The 22,648-nt window shown below is 42.2% G+C and overlaps 2 protein-coding genes across 3 annotated transcripts; one reads left to right on the forward strand and one right to left on the reverse strand.

Annotated features, from left to right (window-relative positions):
- Window positions 1-969: 969 nt before the first annotated feature.
- Window positions 970-11,650, forward strand: si:dkey-98f17.5 (uncharacterized protein LOC569123 homolog). Of its 2 annotated transcripts, XR_008338393.1 has the most exons (14): window positions 970-1,133; window positions 3,179-3,290; window positions 4,073-4,166; window positions 4,933-4,987; window positions 7,851-7,991; window positions 8,078-8,238; window positions 8,321-8,419; window positions 9,042-9,187; window positions 9,311-9,482; window positions 9,651-9,763; window positions 9,918-10,005; window positions 10,195-10,254; window positions 10,404-10,500; window positions 10,657-11,650. XR_008338393.1 is itself a non-coding variant. In XM_053421619.1 (13 exons), the coding sequence occupies exons 1-12, from the start codon at window positions 1,022-1,024 to the stop codon at window positions 10,246-10,248; spliced, it is 1,347 nt and encodes a 448-aa protein (XP_053277594.1). In that variant the 5' UTR covers window positions 970-1,021; the 3' UTR covers window positions 10,249-10,254; window positions 10,404-11,650. The 2 variants fall into 2 exon arrangements, 1 of the variants encoding a protein (XP_053277594.1); XM_053421619.1 differs by having other exon boundaries at window positions 10,404-11,650.
- LOC128438870 (apoptosis-inducing factor 3) lies at window positions 11,632-20,071 on the reverse strand. Its single transcript, XM_053421617.1, has 17 exons — window positions 19,955-20,071; window positions 19,757-19,866; window positions 19,621-19,665; window positions 19,436-19,532; window positions 19,234-19,346; window positions 17,331-17,417; window positions 17,070-17,161; window positions 16,866-16,996; window positions 16,109-16,224; window positions 15,767-15,838; window positions 14,883-14,946; window positions 14,682-14,758; window positions 14,481-14,598; window positions 14,259-14,357; window positions 14,026-14,101; window positions 13,763-13,867; window positions 11,632-12,920 (listed from the first exon to the last, which is right to left on the reverse strand). Exons 1-17 carry the CDS (start codon window positions 20,061-20,063, stop codon window positions 12,878-12,880), a joined length of 1,554 nt encoding a protein of 517 aa, XP_053277592.1. The 5' UTR covers window positions 20,064-20,071; the 3' UTR covers window positions 11,632-12,877.
- Window positions 20,072-22,648: the final 2,577 nt, after the last annotated feature.

Consider the following 22,648-nt stretch of genomic DNA (forward strand, 5'->3'; position numbering starts at 1 on the left):
CTTCATTTTTAAAATCATTTTTAACTTGCAGAGCAGCTTTGTAAATGTGTTTTGAAAGGTGCCATATGAGTAAAATGCATTATTATCATCATTTTCGGTGTGTTCCATTTGAACTGGGCACATTGATATTCATAACATAAATATTGTGTACAGCGGCACTACTCCCCAAAGTTGTGGGAGGTTTAACAAAACGATAAAAAAAGTTTTCAGGATTCCTGTGTACGACATGGCGATAATTTAACGATGGAAGTGATTAAATACATTCACCCTAGGATACATTTGTACGTTTCTAAGTTACTTGTACCTAACTTTGGTATTTCAATGTCTCTACCTTTTAGATTTACTTCTACTTCAGCACAGTCAAAAACGTAATTATACCTACAAACTGGCTTTATATATTTCAATTTCATGAACATATATTTTTTGTTGCTGAAACTCAAGCAAGCATGTGTTGTGTATCCAACTGTCAGGTCTATCTTAAAAATCAGGCAAACCTTGTGTTCGGGATTAAAGGTTCAGTGTGTTGAATTTAGTGACATCTGAAGTTGAAGTTGTATGTTGCAGCTAAAGACCCCTGACCTCACCCCCCCCCCCTTCCAAACGTGAAAATTGTCGTAAAAACTCCAAAGGGGTTTATTTTGTCCTGTTTGGGCAACTGTAAAAAACATGGCAGCCCCCGTAGAAAGGACCCGAATGGTAAATATAAATTATTTGAATATAAAGGGCTAATTCTAGGGTAAAGACAACATAATTTGTTTACAATTTGGATGAAACTCACTAGTGAAAAAATAACTACGATTATCTTATATTCAATATCTTCCAATAGATCCCCTCCACCTAAATCGTAGACACTGAAAAAACACTGCTGATGATCCTGGTCAGTCTGACAGTTGGTGTCCTGGCAGACGGTGACCGCACGGGGGCGCTTCATCCGCACGGTGGAGCCTTTGTGCAGCGGTGAAACTCTTCCCCTGGTGTGAGAGGGAACAGCTGAGGTGGTGTGTGGTGGCACGGTGGAATCATGTCGTCCAGAAAGAACCGGTGTGTGGCCAACCCGCTGGAGTCCGCGATCACCACACCCAGTGAGAGGATCCTGAAGGAATGCCACAGTCTGTATGTGGACAGCGACCACGGTAAATAACACAACCCGGGTTTAACCCGAGTCAACGGCCGAGTTAGTCCGAGTTAGGACCGTGAAGCAGAAACACACCTGGTTGTGCTGTTATATAACTCTAGAGACAGGAGGGGCTCAGGCTGAAGTTTGTGCTGCAGGAGAGAAGCTGTTCGTATAGTGTGTGTGTGTGTGTGTGTGTGTGTGTGTGTGTGTGTGTGTGTGTGTGTGTGTGTGTGTGTGTGTGTGTGTGTGTGTGTGTGTGTGTGTGTGTGTGTGTGTGTGTGTGTGTGTGTGTGTGAGCAGCGGCTGCCTGTCAGTGTCACTCACATGACATTGTAACACGGTGGTGGTGTGGCTGCTCTCTCTCCCCTTTATGAATCAATGCTTTACTTTCAAACACGACAGAAATATAACGCTATTATTATTATAAACCATTCAGTGTCTGGACCAGACTAATGAATGATATTTTTTACAGGTATTACTAAATAATAACCACAGTGTATGGTCCATGGACGGATAATAAAGCCACTCTCTGATCTCAAAAGACTATATCACTCAGGACCCGACATTTATATTCAACATATATATATACCCTTGTGAAACTACACTCAATTTCCATAGATACAGATTTTTATTTTGATCTTCACCGAAGTTCACACAATCATAAATATATTTTTTTCCCCAATAGATCCATGAAGTAACATCTTATCTCAAACCGTTAAACAGAGAAAGTATATAACGTGTCCTGGATTCTTATCTGCATCCAAATCGACCCCCCCCCCCCCCCCCCCCTCTACTAAATTCGGGGGAAATTGGTTGAGCAGCAGATGAAAACATAACCTCTTTCAAGAAGTTAATAAAAGGCCTATGACTAAGTGATAAAATGATAACCATAATTATTGCAATACATTTTTCATCAATAGCAATATAACAAAAGTTAAATACCAATGTATTGCTTACATGCATATTCTACCTCAGATTAGTAAAGTGTTCACACAACCTTAAATATTATAGAGGAACACTTCCCACAATGAGCAGCACTTTGGCGACTGTGGAGATCAAAACTCCCTCATCAACTGGAAGAATCCCCCAGCGGAACCAGCCCAGAGTGGGCGGCCATCAGCAGCGACTGGTTGGGGTTAACATGATTAAAATGTATCTGAACGTTTTTATCTTTTGGCATTATTACCCAGCCCCACCCCATCCCCCCCTTACAACCGAAGAGCAAAATCCCTTCGACTGTCGGCTGTTGTCTTTTTCAGTCTCTTTCTTTGTTATTTTGAGTCTCTTTTACACTATCTTAATTGTTTCTTTGTAGTAATTGTGTGGTTTTTGTTTGCTCATTATGTGCATGTTTGTACTTGTTTGTGTGTGTAGTTGTCATGAGTTTCCGGGGGTCTTTGTGTCTCTTCTTTGTGGGAGAAGTATTTGTATCTCCTTGCTGACAACTTGTGTGTCCGTTTTGTCATTTTGAGTTTTGAATCTTTCTGTAGAAAAAAACTAAATGTCAACAGTTAAACAGAGTTGCAGCAGTTGGAACCCGCTCACGCCTCGGGCCTCTGGCTCTGCTGTGAGTTTCATAGAGGGCACTATGTAATTTGTTAATTTACCAAAGATATACATTTCTTAAAGAACCGCAGCTATCACGATAATGCTTGATAATAGAAAAAAATAACTAATTCTGTCATTTGTGAAATTGGATCAAGAGAAGGTTTAGATATAAAAACAATATATATATAAAACTTTTTTTTCTGTCAAACAAAAAATATTTCAGCCCCACTTTATTTCTTTGAAAAAAATCTCTCTTGATTTTATCCCACATAAATTCCTCTGCTTGCCTGTAGACAAATTCTGAAAAGCAACTGTAATATATTACAGATAATCACATGTAATTTATTGGAAATATATTTGTTGAACGATTTCTCTTCACATGTATATCTCACCAAATTACTGAGATTCTCCCGAAATAATCTTAAATGATTAAAAATAAAGTGTTACCGTTATTGCAATATGCCTTATTATATGTGTGTGTATGTGTGTGTGTGTGTGTGTGTGTGTTTCCAGGCCTGGTGAAAATAGCCAGCAGCCTCGGGGTGCGCCTCCTGCCTCCCAGAAAGAAAATCATTGTGATGATAATGGGAAACCACTCAGCAGGGAAGAGCTCCTTCATTAATTGGTAATACATCCTGTTTTTAATGAGCTCGGCACCATCCCACTATGACCTTTGCTTGATTGAGATTTCTCTGTGACAGGACTTTGATTTGAATACATGACTTTTTAAAATGGTTCTTTTGTTTAAATGAAATGAATCAGTTTTGTAGATTATTTGTAGGAAGTACAAAGTTGACAAGTAAAGACAGATAGATTCAGTTGGTCATAATTCATGCTTTGTTGCTCATTGTTTCATTGAATGCTAATTGAGAGCAACACTGGCAATAATGGCCTAATTCGACGATTATCTTAAAATAGTCTCCATCACACAGATGGTGTTTTGTTTGAAGGGTCAGAAACTGTCTAGTCTAGTAGAGATATGCCCCTCAGTTGAGTTCAGGTAGGGGTTTGAACAACCTCCATGAAGAGCACAGCTGTCAATCATATTTTAAAGTGGAGGTGGGGGGTACTCAGGGTCTGTGGGTGTTTTGGGGTTAAAGTTGTGCAGGTTGTGTTTTAGTGTTTACACAGGCAATAGCCTAGTTTAATTGAGTGAGTGCTTAAAGTATTAGACATTAATTAGTCGAGAGACAGAAAGTGAATTGACCACAATTGGATTAGCGATGATCAGTTATCGAGGAAAAAACCCTGTATCGTTTGAGTCTCTTAAATGTACGTTTTTGATACTTTGCTTTTAATCACCCTAAGCTGCTGACTCAGACCCGGTTCACTTATAAATGCAATATTAGAAATGAAACCATGTTTGGAATGTTAATCACACCCGACACCTGATTGCTGTCATTTCAGGTATGTGGAAGAGCACATCCAGAAAACAGGCGTTGCCATTGAAACGCAGGGGTTCACCTTCATCACCAGCGGCCGCAAAAGAGAATCACTGACGGTAAGAACAGCAGGAGAACATGTCCAGCACTGTTGTGTAAGCACTTAGTATTCAGTGTGTGTAGGATCTGATAAAAAGCTCCATGAAGCCGTACCAACTGATGCTGGAAAATGGAACCTTGATTAAACCTGGCGTGTTCAGTTTGATTGCCTGAATATGTGATCAGTGTTTGTAACAGTAATTCATATGACAGGTTCTGTCAGGTTTGAATGTTGAGCTCCAGTAACGGGGACAGAAGCTGCAGTCAGTCATAAAGGTCGATGAAGCGATAGGCCCGGTGTCAGGGTGTAGTGAAGTGAAGGCACTCCCTCAGTCGGTGGTGATTTCTCATTCTGTATGCTGCTCCAGTGAGACGCTTTGTTGTGTACACACATGCACACACACACACACACACACACGCACACACATAACCCCGTTCACACACACCCCTGCACACACAGAGGCGTCTTTGGAGCATATAAACAGGCTCGAGAGAAGAGAGTTGTCTCTCTATCCGCTCTCATCCTCTCCCTCCTCTGCCTCTCTGTTCATATCCTGCTGTGGTGAAGGTGATGAAGATGAATAATATATTTGCAGTGCAGGACTGCAGAGTGGAAGCATTATCGTCTATGTAGAGGAAGAGCTTATAGCAGGTGTAGTGAGCTGCAGAACAAGACCAAGTACTGAAGGAAGGGAGGACTCCGCTTTAGAGGGTTGGGAGCTCAGGAAAAAAAACTGCAGAGTAGTATTTGTCTTTCTCACGTTGTCTTGTATTCCTCTCTCACAGGGAAATGCAACGCTACATCTCTACCCGCACTTTCGACCGCTTCTTGAGTTCAAAGGTAAGTTTTCCTTCTTCTTTTAGCATCCAGTGCAGGACACTATTCACAGCGATCTTACTTCACATGCAGTAGGATTGCTGCCAAGAGCAAAGCCAGGCCTAGCTACTGTACTGCAGCGTCTTATCCTGTACTCCATATTCATATTCCTGTATTGATGCTGTATGCATGCAGATTTCCTAATAGGATGCATCACACAACAGAAACATGTCTAAAGATCTCACATAGTACAACAGTTTAGCTTTATTCACTAAATCTAGTGCTACTGTATCTCCCTCCCTATTTCAAACCTTTTATTCCAATAATAAAATCAGCCCCGACATCCCAGTCTCATTAACTTGACTACAACCTCTAATGAATGCCAATGCATATAACACATAAATGCATACGCTTGTGTCTATTCTATTGATACGTTTCTTCTGTTGGCGTCACGATGAAAGAGTTCAGAGGATTAAAGAGACGGCCAAGTGTTCAGATTTGCTCTAACAGCAGGAGATGCTGCAGAAGCACTGGACTAGTGGACAGGAGATGAATGTAATTACGAGCTGCAGACACAGGGTTGTCCCTTTGAGTGCTTTTGCTATTGTAAAGAAAGCTAACTCAATATCAAATGCTTATTTAATCGATAACATCAGCAGCTGTTGTGGCTGTTTAGCACCGTGCGCTGCTCATGACGTGTTATTTATGGGTTTCATGGTCTCAGGTCAGGCTGGTCTTTTGTGATTTGAGGTCGTGTTGCAGGTGCTTCACCTCGATGATTCAACGCTGAGTCACAGTCCTGACGTATCAAGTGTTTATAAAGCAGACCCCCTGTTCGCCTGTAATCAGGTTCGTGCCAGTCGCTCCTGAGATCTGTGAGCCCAGATTACTCTCACATAAAAGAGCCGTGTTTAGTGGCATGTTGTTTTTAAGAGAATTGCTCTCAGCTCTCCGTGCGTCAGGAGCCTCCGGATGCTGAGGTGGTCGTGCAGAAAGCCTGGGTGTGCCTGCTGCCTGAGTGGGAGCATCAGTGTGGGGGGGGGGGTTGAGGGAGGGGAGACAGTAATGTATGTGTGTGGCTTGACAGTGAGCGTATAGAGAGAGAGAGAGAGTGAGGGTTCACCGGGTGCGGACCGGAGCGCTCAGGGTATGGCGCGTGAGTCACACGCCCCATCGACGGCAGTGCAGTGGAGTCAGGAGGAGCTTCTGAGAAATGTCACGGCCATTCGAGACGGCACAGCCCAGACTCCAGCAGCCACAGCTCCACTCTGCAGGCCCGACGCACCTTCAATCCGCTGCTGCCGAAAACACTGGAGTCCTTTTATTTCCCTCTCATCTCCGCATCTGGAAATATGCACCATGACTCTGGGAGTTGTTGAGGTGTCACAGCGGCTGCGGATGACTCATCAGAAAAGCGACATACATATCCTTACGTGGGAGCAGCTGCTTGTCACACACTTTGGTCTCACTGGAAATACTTCTTAATGTTGCTTTACAGGATATCTTACTGTGTCGTACTGTTTTTTTTTTTTTTATCAACCTGTTGTCATGAGTTTAGGTCATGCACAGAAATGGTCTTTTAGCTGGCTTCTGCATCTTTTCTCTTCTGTCTTTCATCTGTTTAATCCGACAAGTTCTTTTTAAGTTGTGGTCGACAGAGTGTTGTTGCAGCCTTTGCCCTTTTGCTCGTGCACAGGATCTCTGGTGTAGCCTTCTCAGTTACAGCCACTTGAGGAACTTAGCACCCATGGGCGAGTATCGCTCCCGTTTCCTTTGCAGCTTTCGGGAGACTCTGGGGAATCAGTTCAGTCAAAGTCGATGAATTTCTTGAGCAGGATTTCAAAGTTGCTATTTTTTGTCTTTTTAGCAATGCAAACATGTGCATGTGTATGTTTTGAACAATCGTGACTAACTGAAGGATAAACCATAGAGCTTCTCCATGACGTTTGCACAGATATCATCTCTTAGAGGCTTTTAGCCATGTTGCACATAACAGAGATGTCTCGATATGTTGATAGATAATGGGATTGCACTTTAAAGCCATGTGATAGGAGGAAGATGCTTTGATATCGTGGCCCCGCCAGTGTATGAGGAACACAAGGGAATGCTAATGTGCTCCAGCAGCAGTGGACCCGCTCGCTGCAGCACAAGGATGGGATTTGTGCTGGACCTTGACACCTGCCTCTTCCTATGAAACAGCTTCAGTGTTATCTCGGGCATGTGTGTGTGTGTGCATGTATGTGTTTGTATGTGTGTGTAAAGGGAGGATGGGATTTGTTTATATTTATATTCATTTAGTCAATATATGTCTTTAGCGATGCTGCCCTGGTGCACGGAGCCTGTCGGGGGTTCGGGCTCACGTGTTGTGGAGTGTCACAGCCTCCCAGTGCGTTGCCTCACAGTCGTTCTTCACTGGCTAGCTTTACGTCCCACACCCCCCACTAAAGCTGCCAGTTGAAGAGCTGTTGTGTGTAACCATGACAACACATCTCTCCGCATAGCGCACGGTGTAAAAAACCCGAGACGTGTCAAACGTGTTCCTGTGTTAATATTGAAGTTGCGAGGGTGTGGCCGCTGCTGCTGCCTCTCACAACAACAATCGATTAAGACTTGTGCTCGTGCATGTTCACAGCTCACATGCATATTGTTGACGTTTGATTATAAAGGGCATAAATCCTTCAAAGCTGAAATCAGAAAAGCTCTTGATCTTTGATGCCGCTGCGTTTCCCCCCCGGGTCTCCAAGTATTGACTGTACTGCGGCTTCTAGTAGCCCATGATAATAAAGTCATTAGAGGTGGCACCCTCTCTACAGGGACTCGACCTTTTCATTTAGCATCTTTGTTTCTGTGGAAGCGATCGTGCACACACAGCGTCTGTATGTTCCAGGTGTCATGGACTACCTGTCGGCGGAGATCTCCACCTCCAAGCAGAAGAAGTTCAGCCTCTTGACGTTTGTGGACACTCCGGGTCTGGTGGATGGAGACATGGTCTACCCTTTCAACGTCAACAGCGCCATCACCTGGTTGGGTATGGTTTGACAGTTCCGACTCGTGTTACTCCAGTGCTGAGCGGTTGAGTTCCTCTGGTGACTGATTTGTTTCTTTTCCGTGCAGGAGAACAGGCAGACTTGATATTTGTGTTCTTCGACCCGATGGGCCAGGCGCTGTGCAAGCGCACGCTCAACATCGTGGAGAAGCTAAGTGAGAAATGTGGAGACAAGGTGTTGTTCTACCTGAGTAAGGCAGATGAAGCTGGGAAGGAAACAGATAGACAGGTAAGTTCACTCCATGTTTGACATTTTTTGATTGATTTGACTCGGTAAAAGGTAAACTTGCAATGTGTTATTCTTTCGGCAGAGGGTGATGATGCAGATTGTCCAGGAACTGTGTCGCTGTCCAGGTCTCAACAAATGCGGTTTTGATATGCCAACAATTTACATCCCCAACCCACAGAGGGTAAATACACTGGTTTATTTTTACTAGTTATTTTACAGTAGTAATTCCATTTGGGATCTTCTTGCTTCCTCTAGTTTTACAAACTGATTAACCATCTAATACTGAGATGATTTACATACTAGTGGGTGTTTCCCTCAGATCTCAAGTCTTGGGCCTGGAATTAAAGCTCTCCTCCACCCTGGGGCTTGAGCAGTCATTGATTATCCTTGAATTTAAATTCTCCAACCCCAGGTTTCCTTGTGGCTCTTGATGGCCAGGAACAGGATGATTCATTTTGCAGAAGGAGGCCCGAGGGTGTTATCCACTCTCAGGGTGACCAGGGGTTGTAAACCATGCCCTCTGATCAGCCACCTTTGACAACAGCTGCCCCGGGCCTGAGTTATTGCTGCACCATTTTGTGATCTACAGCCACAAAGCTCTGCTCCGCATGTTAGATTTGTGCATCCCCCCTGACCTCCAATTTATTTTTGCTGAGCAAGAGTGTCTTCACTGCAGTTTATATGACTGTCAGTCACCCTCCCCTCAGGATTATTCATGGGAGTTTCCAGGCCTTTGAGATGCACAGGATGTTTTGTGTGTTCACTGTTAAACTGACGCACTTACGAGCCTTGGCGTTGTGTAGCCGAGCAGGTGTGTGAACCAGATCGACGGGATTTGCCTGACCATTGAGAAAACCATCAACCAGGCCGTTCAGAAGACCCTGAACCAGCTGGAGAAAGACTGTGACCTTATCTGTTCCACCATCAGCAGCAGACTGGCCCAGGACAGGTTTGACATCTTTTGACTTAAAAAATGGGCACATAAACTATATAATGGTTATGGAGGAGATATTATATCATGCAGTGCAGTAAACGTGATATTAAAACCCTGTTTCTCTGTGTGAACATGCAGGGCTGATGTGACTCACAGCAAACGTGTGCGTCTTCGCTCCTTCCTGTGCGGGGCTCTGGGCGTTTTCCTTCCTTTCCTGTTCATCCTCAGTTTCATTGTGAGCACCTTCTCCAAAGAGCAGCTGGGGGAGCTGTTGGGTGGGGGCCCAGCTCGGACCCTCACTGTCTTCACAGTAAGTCCAAGTAACATTTTTACATTTCCATTTTTACACTGTCACAAGAGCGTGACAGCTGATAGATAAAGTAATAACATTGTAGCAAAACAACTTCTATTTTTAGTTTCTGTACTTATTACTTGTGATCTTGCTTTACTGACAGCCTGTTTAACATGTGCCTCACAGGGAGTTGTGATATATTTATGGGACTGGCTACCAGAGGACGGACAAGTCTTGTTTGTCATCATTTTTGGGGCTTTTTGTTACCTCCTGCTTTTCCTATCAAAGTATTTTGCAGGGTAAGAAACACAAACGGAACTTAAACTAAAACCAATGTCTAAATGTCACGAAGATACACAAATTAAACATGCTCCCACATTTCTACCAACACACATAGAGGAAGAGATTATTGAAATTGTGATTAAATATTGTTCTCATGTTCTTCATCCGCAGCCAACGGAACAAGACTCTGACGAAGAAGGAGAAGAGGGTGATGACTGAGTACAGCGATTATATCCAGGATATTGTCAAAACCAAGAAGGTTAAATCCTTATTCGATTTTACAAACTTTAATTTGAGTTTTAAGCATCAGCTCTAAGCTCAGTTTATTGTTTTTATTGTTTTCTATTAAAGACCCAGAACTAAAATGTAACTGCTTACTATTAACACAAATGTCAGTGTTCTTTTACATCAGAATTGTGAATCTCACACAGTTCAATTTGCTCCACAGGGTAAATTGTATGAATGGTACCTCCAGCAGTGTGCAGAAGAATATGACCTCTGACCCCAGGTAGGCTGAAGACAAGTGGTACATCGATTTGTTGACATATTGCCTCAAGGTTTTTTTGTGGAAAATGACTCATCAAAGCGTCATTTGTAAAAAAATGTATGTAATTTCTTGATTTCTTTCTCTAATGATCAGTATTTTCTTTTCCTCAGTCGGCCGTTGGAACCTCTGATGCAGACGAGATCATCATCATCATCATCATCATCATCATCATCATCATCATCTCAAGATCTGATTAAAAATGAAAAAGTGCCTCCGTCATTGAGTTCAAGGGGAAACTGTGATTGTAGTTGTTTATCATAATGTGAATAGATATTTTTTGAGAGCATAAATTATATTAGAGAGAAGTGGAGTGTTTACAAATTGACTTTTTCTCATTTTCGTTTTAATTTCTTCAACTTGCAGGTGCTATTAACAACAATCATCATTGTGTTGTTCTCATCGTGGTCCACAGATCTCACTGCACCGTCCTGATGTCTGTCCTGTCATGTCGTCTGTCAAGATACAAGAATGTCTTTTCATTCTGACTGTTTGCAATAACTGCAATAACCAATGCTGTGATAACACTCAGGCAACATAGTTGGACATTGTTCTACATAATTTTGATGATTTAGATTTACAGCTGCAAACTTCCTCCTGCCTCCAAAGAATGTGTTCTACAGTTTTGTTGTGTGATTAGTACAGTAAAACTACAACTGGTAAAACAGTTAGTCCCTGCACTGATGTGTGTCTCCTAGTTGTATTAATGAATCCCTCGTGTACCATGTAATGCCTTCAATCCAGTGTTTGTAGAAATATTTATTCACCTCAAGGTGTTTTTTAAGGAGCTTTTTTTTTTTTACAAGGGACGCACTGATCCAATATTGTCTTTTCCAAGTCTGACTGATACTTAACTTTTAATGCTGTGACTTATCCAGAGTTTTAACTAGAATAGTTAGTGTTTTAATTTCCAGTTACATTCATCCATTGATGTTTGGCTTATAGATTGTAAACTAGGATAAATAAGCTGTATTGGCTGAGACCCTGATTTGAGGTATCAGTAAAGGAAAGGTTGGATCAGTGCCCCCCCACCTTTGACCCCCAAAATGCAGAAACATCTCAACTGGTTGTTTGCAATATTATTGAGAACTATGTCCGTTTGTATTGTGTGTCTTAGATTGCCAGGTGTCCCAGGTGTCCTCCTCTTTAGGGACTTCATATTTTATAAGTTTCTAAATTTACAAATTTGTGAAAATTAAATCTATATATTGTGTATTTTTCTAGAAACATATTTTCATTGTCAGAAACCTGAAGTCCTTTGGCTTGTTTAGCGACTTTATTTCATAAACAAGACTCAAATAAAGAAATATGCAAACTCAATGTAACTCCCTTAAAAGCGATTAAAGATTTTATACTTTAACTCTGGACTCTTCTTTTTTTTGTGGTTATTAAAGTCAAAAACACCGAATGATTGTAAGAAGCACTGAATGCTTATTGTTGGAAGACTTTTATTTCAAAGTTTTAGTTATAAAAATGCCGTTCCAGGCTCATCTGTAGGAAGAACGATGCTTTTCTAAAATGCAATGTCAGAGCTCAAGTGTTCTGAGATCAGCAGCTCACCACGATGTAATCAAGCATCTGCTTCGAAGCCCCTCGGCACATTACAAGCAATTCTAAATATAAGAGACTGTGAAATTACAATTACTGAGGGGAAAATAGATATTAACATAACAAATTCATTTCTGCTTGAGAAAGGACCAGTAACCCCAGTACGTCCCGGCCTCGAACCTCAGTTCCCTGACTTGGTAACAAATAAAGTCCCTGGAGGTGACAGCAATCAAAACTAACCTTTAAATACTAATGGATTGTTTTCTAATGGAGTGATATCTGTGGAAAATACATGATTCTACTGTGCAAGCACTAGTGTACAATAAAAGAATGATTAGAATTTCATTTGTGTAATCTATGAGCAAGGCAACCACTAAGAAGAGGTGTGTTGTAAAGCGCTGCTTGTGTGTGTGTGTGCGTGTGTGTGTGTGTGTTAGTGAGTTGCTGCAAGCTGCATTCAGGTTTCTGCTCACTTGTTGCAGACATAACCTTGTGTTTGCTGATGCATCCACATTGAAATATCTCTGTGTAAGGGGCCTATTTCCTTTTCCCTATCTCCTGTTATAGTAAGTGAAACCATGCAGATCTAGGGTCTGTATGCGAGCGTATACAACCAAATCTGATATTTAAAACTTCATTTTCAACTCAGTTCCAACTGTATGCTCTTATATTTGTTACAGTGCATTCAGGATTATAGCTATATACAATGTTATTTGTACAAAATGCCAATGCCTGTCCCTGGCGTCTTATAAACAAAGTGTACAGGTAGATACATCTCGCTGCAGCACAGAGGCTGAGAGCAGTATTGCTTTGTTGTGATCTGCAGACACAGCGTCCGTGTGTGTTCAGATCGAGCACGGCTCCGTACGTCACGTTATAATGTCTCTCAGGAACACAGGTAAGTTTCAGTGTTGTCCTCAGGGGAGTGTGTCTCACGCCGTGTGTGTGTCAGAGAGAGAGTGTGTCCAGACTGGGATAGCTGCTCAGTGTCTCAGCACCATTAGTGTCCATATTAAGGTGTCCAGAGGACTTTGGCCCTTCATTGAGAGCCTTTGTCGATCAACCAGGAAATGTCTCCAGTCCTACAAGACAGAAACATCCATGAGACACATCGTACACACACGTTCATCAAGTCCCTCAGTGACGGTTTCCTGCATGGGTTCATTATGAGTGAAATGGAAAAGAGGAAAAGTTTGTATTTTTTCCGTACTTGCCAAGTCGTGATAACATCCTTCAATTTTTTTTTTGGTTTGCATTATTAGAAATGAAAGACATGAAGAACACTACAGTCAAATCAAACCCTCAACGCACAGAGACAAAACACACAGATATTTACAGTAGAGTGGAGTAATAGCAATATAGCAACACTTTACACAGGTCGGGTAGGTCCATAATATTACAATTATATGTTTATGTATTGTGTTTAAATGTGATATATTAATTATGATTACACCAATATTGTATTGTTATAGTTGGTAGATAAAACATTTTGTTCTATCTGCTCCCAACTTATTATAACCTCAACACAAATATGTAAACACCATATATTTTTGAATTCTTTGTTAAAAGCAAACAAATTAGAAATATTACTTGAGACATGGTCTCATAACTGTTTGTGTCTATCATTCCTACTTAGTTATAAATTACACAGTTTTTCCAGAAAATCTTTATAGAAATGATCAGGAGGTTATTTAACCACCAAGTGTCACTCATGAAGGAAAACAACTGCTGTGATTGTTTTTCAGGCCTCTGACTCTTTTCAAAGTCAATTCGTTTGGCTTGTATAATACTCTCTCCATGTGACCACGGTCACAAGCTCCACAGCTCGTCGAGTGACTTTGTTTGTTTTCTTCACAGTAAAAACTTGAGAACACCTAAAGAACGGCTATTGTAAGCGTGACCGGTTTCTGGGAAGGAGACTTACTCCACATCTCGTTTCTTAATCGTCTTTCCGGACCCTAAGACCTCGGCCACACGGGACACAATGGGATCATAGTTCATGCTGGCTACAGCCACCACCTCCTCACTCCTATAGCCGGAGCACAGGACCAGACAAAGAGAAACAATCAATTATCAGAAACAAATTATTAAAATTACTTCACAAATACAGTTAAAAAGAATGTTGCTTTGTTTTATATATTCTAGTGTAATTGATGAAGTAAAAATCAATCGTATAAAAAGCTTTACCTGGTATAGAAAGCTACAAATCTCAGTTCATCCAGATCTCCTTGAATAATGACATCATCAAATCCTTCTCCGTAACCTTCACCAATAGAAAGAAACAAAAACCAGTTCAGGCTTCACACTGGATCAGGTCTCTAGGCTACTTGTGTTTAGTTTGACAGTTTGAAGGCAGCTGCAACTTTTCGACCCCTTTGTCTGGCAGCACGTCGGCCTCAGGACGCTGACCTCAGACCTACCTGCGTAGCGTATGGTCTTCCCAAACATGGCGGACCAGAAGTAAGGCACCGTTTTCATCTCAGTTGGTCGGCCCATCATACAGAGAGCTGCCACTCTTCCTGTCAGTCAGGGTGGGAAGAAAAAAATGTACGTTTTCAATCTGATATTGTCTTTGAGCATGTACAGGACACCATCGCCACAATAAGTCACTAGAGCTTTAGGTCCAGCAGTCACACACTCACCATGTACGTGAGCCATCTGCCAGTGAGGGATGTTCACCTTCTTGTTGTTGCGTGGCGAGAAAGGAAACATCACCACATCTCCCCCGGCAAAGACGCCATCAACATTCGTCTGCATCATCTGAGGGGGGAAATAAAAAAATAAATAAAAACAAAATGGAATGCAAACACTTTAGTTGTGCAGAGCAGTTTGCTGTTACTCGCCTTGTTGACGGTGATGAAGCCCTTGGAGTCGACGTGGAGGCCGCTCTGTTTCACGAAGCCCGTTGCAGGAACACTTCCTGCAGGAGAGAGGACTCGTTTACATAATGTCCAGTTGAATACACAGCTCGCAACAACACACATGAACTGTAACAATATGTCACTGCAGAAAGAAGACGGAGTTTAGATCATGTCTGACATCACCTGCCCCGATGACACACACATCAGCCCGCAGGACTTTCCCACTGTTCAGCAGCACCTCCTTCAGCTGTGAAACATGAAAAACAGAGCCCCGCTTTCAGTTTGCTTCTTTTTGTCCTTACATCGTTAAGAGGGAAAACTGTGGTGTCATAAAACATGGTGCAATGATTCCACTGTTCCAATTTACACCCTGTTTACCACACAGTGGAATAAATGTAGCCTTCACCATTTTATTCAAAGGTCCAATAAAAGAGTGGAAGGACTCTATAGAATAAACTAGGAATATCTGTCCTGACACATATGATATAAGCAGTTAATTCAATGGTCTTGTTGTTTTATCTATTTATTCATTTATTTCTTGTCTATCTTTGATTCCGTGTTATTTTATTTCACTCTAATGTATAGAGGATCTGGGAGTGTGGGGTTCTGAAATGGACAATTATTCGATGTGTGATTTGAAATTTCAATTAACAGATTTACTAAGAAAAGATGTAGTGTATGATCAGAATCGGCCCTTTTGTTCCTGCGTTAGTAAGCGTGTGGTTATGCAGAAAATGATGATGTCACAGTGAAGTTGACCTTTCACCTTTTGTACTTACAATCAAATTTGTGGAAAACGTTGCATTATTAGTGCATGAATTCTTGAGTTACGGCCCAAAACGTGTCTTTTAAGGTCACGGTGACCTTGAGCTTTGACTTTTAACCAACAATTTCTAATCAGCAATAGTTGGAGATTCAATTTCCAGGGGATTTAAAGTTGTAACACGTCCACCAATTGCTTTAATTACTTGTGTTTCTAATCAGACTCATCTTCACTGCATATTGAACAGGAGGAGGGTTGTGCTTCCGAGAATCATGTCATGCTGTTTCTCTCACTTTCTGAATACCTGTCCATGATGGCCAATCATCTCTGACACCTCATTCAACATGTAGAACTTCACCCTGTTGGCCTCGAACAGCTGCAGAGACAGAACACACCACGCACACGTTAATACAAAGCAGCGACAGGGAGAACTCACGGCTGGGTTTCCTTATGCCTGCATGATCGATCACTGCTAAAGAGGAGATTAACACTCCCCTTTGTGGCGTCTGCAGTATTGACCAGAAAAACATGACTTGCATCTTAACTAGTAGGTTTTCTATCTCTCTCTCAGGGATAGTGCTGATGATAGGATTGCGGGGATGCTTCATGTGCTAAACAGCTTGATTTCCCAGGAGTGCGTCCCTACCTTCATTATGGCTTTCCCTACTTTCTCCCCGAGAGCTTTTTTAAAGGGGACGGACTCGATCCCTATGACAGAGACCGAGTGGGCCTTGTCAGTTAGAGCTGCAGCCACCTCCATACCTGCCAACACAACAAAAAACAATTAAGGCATGTCGTACATGGTGCAAAGTGACACAGAATTAAAGGAAAAACCTGGATGAATGAATGGAGAAGCCAAATGTGTACAGTTGGACATGGACAACAAAGTCAGGGCTTGCTGACACTTGGATGACACCACAGGAGCAATGTTAAGGCATGTTGTGTTTTTATGTTGTTTTGTTATGTTTGATAAGTGTTTTGTGGATTCAAACACTTCACCCACCCCTCCATCGGCGTAGCGATGTAAGTAGATAATGAGTGCATTTTCATTTTGGGGTGAACTATCCCTCTAATAAGAAAGAAAATTCTTGTATGTGTACGTGTTGCAAGAGCTCTGTGAATGTGTGTGTGTGTGGATGGGTGATTGTGATCTGTAACGTACAGCACAAGAGGGAGAACCTATGTGTTTCTGTTTAGACCATTTCTAAGTCTTTGAGGTAAGATCTAAACCCACCAGCTGTGAAAGGCCTTAGAAAAACTTCAGAGACAGAGTTTTCAAACCCATAGATGATGATGAATGATGATAAATGGGTTACTGCCGAGACTGAAGCCGTTTGTGGTGATGAAACACTAACTTTAATCTTAAATAAGCAAAGCACGTTTTAAATGTGTCTTTTTCTCACCGACAAACGACGTTCCAACAATCACGGCGTTCTTGTTGTTGGCCAGCCTCGCTATGCTGTTAGCATCGTCAGGCGTCGTGAGGTGAAACACGTTCCTGACGTCTTTGCCTCTGAAGCTCATTGGTATGGGTCTTTCAAGAAGGAAATGGAAGTGTTAGATTATATATTTATAATCTCAGTAAATAAAAAAAATTGTGTTCTTACTTGCTGCCTGTAGCGATAAAGAGTTTCCTGTACTCCATCCTCAGGCCGTCTTCAAATGTCACAGATCGCGTTTTCACGTCTATCGCTACAGCCTGAAATGAGCAGGTTAGTTAGCAGGTTGGATGCTTGCCTAAATATCATATTAAAAACTTTAAAAGCCGTGATTAATCCTGATTGAATGAAATTACTTGATAGACTATAAGGACCATTACCCATACTCATGTCATTAACCCCAATTAATCAGTGTTTTCCAGCTCTCACCTCCTTCTCTGTGAGCAGTTCAATGTCGTGCTCCTGCAGAAAGTCCATGGAGCGCAATCTCAGCTGCTCTGCTGTGCTGTCGAGAGACTGAGGGTTTGCAAGTTAGTGCTGAGAACAGAAAATGATCTATCTTTTCTTTGTTTATTTCCACGTTCATGCATCAACTTACCCTTTCAAGTCATAAAAGACATATATGCTCATATTTAGGTTAATAATTAATATTTAGGTTATTTCTTGAAATGTTCGGAAAAAAAACATCACTGTCTTCGAACATCGCTGCAACTCCTCTTTTCAGCCTCTGTCTGAAACACTTGGTTTTAGCTCCTGTCTCTTTAAGGGCCCCCTCCTGATAAAGCCCAGTCTGCTCTGATTGGCCAGCTGCCAGCGTGTGTAGGTAACATCGGACTCCCCTCTCGCCTACCAGGCTTCGCCGAGGGCCGTGCAAGACCAGCCGCTAGGACGGTCATGCAAATGAGGGACATTTTGGTGAAAGATGACATCACAATGATGTGACAGTATCAGGCGGACAACTGGAGAGGCCTTTCAGGAGCTTTGGAAATTGGGCTTTTACATTTTTGTAGATCCTTGACATACACGAGAAGGCTCAAACACGATGGAGGAATGGGGAAAAAAAGCATTTTGTCTCCAATAAGCACAGATGGAAGAAGAGTCCTATATTTGCATAACAGTGGGTGAATCCACGAGCTGAAGAAGATTGTATTATAACTCTAAAGGCCGGCGCATGCTTCTGGAACTGCGTCTGCGGCTTTTCACGCAGCTGTGTCACAGGACTCGTTGTCATTCATGCTTCCCCAACCGTTGCGCGTCTTACAAAGCAATTCCGCGCCAGAACACTAGGCGGAGTAATGCTTTTTGTCGAAGACGACCTGAGAGACGCCTTCTTTCTTCTTCATCGATTGTTTATTTACATAGCTACTGCGGCTCCTTGTAGCCTTTTTCAGGCGGACAAATACGCCAGTCAGTGACGGGTTATACAAGTGGACATACTTTCGGATCTCTTCTGCCAAACGCTCTTCTATTTGGTCCATATTCATTCTTCTAAATCTCCCGTTGTTTCTGCCTGTATTATGAGGCATGAAACCGGAAATGCAGCTCCAGAAGGGATGTAGAGCAGACCAATCACAGCCTTGCGGGCTGAGTGAGCTTGCGGAGCTTTGCCGTAAATTTTAGAAAAGTGGGGCGACGCCCGTCAGCACGTAAGAAGGGATACATAAGCACGTAAGGGACCCGGAAGGGCTCTTGCGCTTGCGGGCCCGTGAAAACTCAGAAGCATGTTTCAGGCTTAAGTAAGGCTCGCAGAGCTTTGCCGTATAGTTAGAAAAATGGGGCAACGCACGTAAAAGCACGTAAGAAGAGATACATAAGCACGTAAGGCGCCAGGAAGGGCTCTTGCGGGCCCGTGAAAACGCAGAAGCATGCGCCGGCCTTTAGGCTCACTGACTGGACCTAGTGGTGTCGTAGTTGTCAGATATTCCCTGTTCAACTTGTGGTCCAACAGAAACATAGTAGAAGTTTTATTTTATGATTACGGCCTAAAGACCTGAACCGAGACCAACAACAACCTAAATGATACCTAACTGTCATTAGACATTAAGAAGACAAAGCAGTCAGTCAATAACAATTTTAAAATAATGATGCGAAATAAATGAAAACCAATGTTTATCAAGCAATATCCCATAAGTCATTTCTTTTTGAATCACTAATGTCAGTCAACTTCCACAGAAACCACTTTCTGCACAGCTCTGCTGCTGTAAGCTGATCACCAGAGAGCTCTGGTTTCAGCACTACTGACCGCAGCAGCTCCTCCGCAGTCTGTTACGTAACTTTATTGGCAGACTCACTTCTGTCTCAGCTGGTAAGTGGTCGGGGGCTGTGTACAAACCTTACTCAGTTTAGTCCTGTCATACGGCGGATGCCTGTCCATGGTGCACATGACGATACGATCGGTGAAGCCCTCCTGCCTCAGTGTCTCTGCACACACCAGAGCTGCCGGACCTGCAGACAAGGAAAGAGTTGTAAGAGGCGATCCTGAAGTTAAGGCTCAGTAAACAGACAGAACTGCAAATGAAGAGGGAGAAAAACACCTGAGCCAATGATGAGAACGTGGCTGAAGCCGGTGCTGGAGTTTATGACTGCTGAGCATCGAGACATGGGCTTTGACCTCCTCTGTGACAGAAGAGCCTGGAAATGTTTGGAGAAAGATCTCAGGTCAATCAGGTGCTCCGTTTATTACCCTGCTAAGAAAATCTCCCATTCCACGTCTTGTTACCTGCTTGTTTGCACGAATGATCACCTTGTCCTTTTCAACTCTGACCTGGAGCAAACAACAATGAGCGACTTGTACACTTTCTTACATGGTGCTTAGGGACATAAAAAGGCGTTACAACACCAGGGGGAAAGGTCACCTGGAAGACGGGCAGGCTGTCCAGGCCAGGGAAGTCCTCCAGGTCCCCTGTTGCAATGTTGAAACACGCACCGTGCCAGGGACAGCGCACGTGTCCTTTTGACAGCACACCTTACGTAACAGAAAATGACAAGTGAATCAAATATATGACAGTATATTAACTATAGTACCAATGTCAAAATCAGAAGAGATCACTCACCTTTGACGAGGGGCGCTCCATAGTGGGGACACTTGTGTCCCATGGCGGAGAACTCCCCATGTTCTTTGATCAGCAAAGCTCGGCCACTTCCCAGGTCGACCTCTCGCATCCTGTCAATCACACGCAAACAAAGAGGTGTCTGTGGGTTCAGAGCTGTGATTGGATGAAACCTTCACTGTTAAACTTTGCTGTAACCACAACTTTACAGTTACCAAATAAAGGTAAAGTGCATCTCTCTATCTATCTATCTATCTATCTATCTATCTATCTATCTATCTATCTATCTATTGAAACAGTCAAAGCAGCCATTACAGCAAGACTTCCTAAGAATTTTCACTGAACCAGTGGCTGATGTTTTTTAATGTTAGAATTTTATTTTTTATTATTGAGGGGCTTCACTGAATCACTGATTCCTCTCTAGTTTTTCTACTGTTATAGCGTTTCTAGATTTAAGCATTATCATGAAATCTGAAATGATTAAAATGATTATTTAGCAAAAATGCCTTGTTTACCTTTTTTATATAAAGTGAAGATTGGATTTAATTTAAAGGTAAATCTGAGCTTTTCAGCGCTCTCTGCTGGACAAACAATATAATCCTGTCACTGCCTCTAAATTTATTTAGTTTTTCATGGGAAATATTTATGTTGATGTGATTTACATCCAAGCTGTGCACATCATTTTATTAACCCCTGCATGCGTGTGTGTGGGGGGGGAGTGTGTGTTCTGTGTTGTGGGGGAAAGAAAGAAAGTTGTCCTATTCTTACTGTCCATTCTCCAGATCCTTAACGTGACACACGGAGGCCTCCACGTAGTCCCGTGGCTTGTGGTAGGGGGGGAGCGGGGTGGAGTCGTCATCAGAGCCGTGTCCCAGGGCCCCGTTGGGTCTGCAGTCGGCGAAGGGACTCGCTTTCCCGTTGGGGGACAGCCCGTCCACCTCTTTTTCTTTGTCCAGGAGAGAGAGTTCCACTTTAACTTCAACTGCACAACACAGACACATCTCACTTAGAACACATCTGAATACACACTGCCTGTAGGTAGCATCAGCTGTAGAGATGAGGATGTAAAGCTCTCAATTTAAAATCTGCTGTAGTCATATTTGCTACCAATCACCAGTAGATCGAGCCTCATTATTCCTGTATATCTGTGATGTTATATTATTACAGTCCTGCTCCAGTGACTGGGAGGAGTAATTTGCCTTTCAGCCGAGAGACGCGTTTACTGCTCAGGGACAAATTGAGTCTGACAACTCCACGGCCGAAACAAATGAAAGCAGGAAGCAGGTGAAGGGAGAAATGTGTGAGGGAAACATTAGCTTCCTTTTTTCTCCCTGCTTTAGGATCACAGACACACCATTCCACTGCACTTCAATATAAATCCACAGTCTCTAGCAAACATTCTTTATATCATATTATATTATAGCAGCAGATCATTTATATCCATAGCAGTGGCAGAAATGGTTTAACACTGTTGCTTTTCATATTCACCAGTTAAGAGTAGGGGTGTGCAGCTATACCAGAGGCTGCAGTTTCCAGAACCACATTTCTCAGACCCTATGTTTTCATGACAAGATCTACAACAGTCAGAATGTGAGTAATAAATGTGTTTTACATTTGACTTGTGTGACTGTAAAAACACAAAGATGGAGACTGTAACTGAATATTTTACCAGTAAATTTTAAACTAATAATACATTATTAATTCCCCACACCGTTGCTTAAATTCTCATCTCTTGTTAGAGAATATGATTTAGATGATAATGTTCCCTTTGAATGCAGCTGTAATTCCCATGAATAATGAGATTCCCATTAAAGAATGCGACACTAACGCAGAACCTATGAGAGTAGCTCTTCAACCCACTGTGTTTTATTCCTATTTCCAAAGTCTATCTATATATTTAGGAGACATTCACTTTTCCTTGATGACATGTGATGTGCTGCTGTTTGTTTTTTATATTTCTGAACAGTAAGAATCGGTTGTGTAACTCACTTTTCACTGCAGCGGGCTTTATCTGTTGGGCTGGAAAAATGTGCTTACACAGTAATCTGGCAGGAATTTTCTCCTGCTGAGCGAGTCTTAATTAAAATCAATGGAAAATCAAAGTGGCCGTGCAATTGCAGGAGAAAAGAAAAAGAGAAAGCTTTCCACAGCTGAAGAGAATCTCTTGATGCTGCTGCTCAAACATCTGCGGCTAAATCACTGGGAATAAAAGGATATCTTGCTCAGCACCAAGCATCATTTTCTGTGATGCTTTTACATTTATAGCATCGTGTTCGGACATTCCATTTTTACATTTTTCTTCATTTTACATTTTTATGAAAATGAAGAGGGTAATGTGCCATATCTACAAGAACTCCCCCGTAGATCCTGTCACGGTGCTAATTTACTCCCACTTACACTTAAATGTGACGAGTTACTATATATGAATGGTATATTCATCAGGAGTTATACTTCACACTTCAGACCGAGGCTTAGATTAGGCCTAAGATAAATGTTATCATATAGAAAGATAAATTATCTTTATTAATTTAATGCTTCAGGAGTACAATTTGAAGATATAAGTGACGTCTGCCCTGGGATGGTGATTGAGATGTTCTTCCATGTCCAAGTTACACAACCTGGAACAATTATAAAATAATGAATTGTGAGAATAATCTTAAACTAACCATAGCATATGATCCACAGTAAAATGTTCGA

Source organism: Pleuronectes platessa, chromosome 4 (assembly GCF_947347685.1).
Source record: "Pleuronectes platessa chromosome 4, fPlePla1.1, whole genome shotgun sequence".
NCBI classification, from domain to species: Eukaryota; Metazoa; Chordata; class Actinopteri; order Pleuronectiformes; family Pleuronectidae; genus Pleuronectes; species Pleuronectes platessa.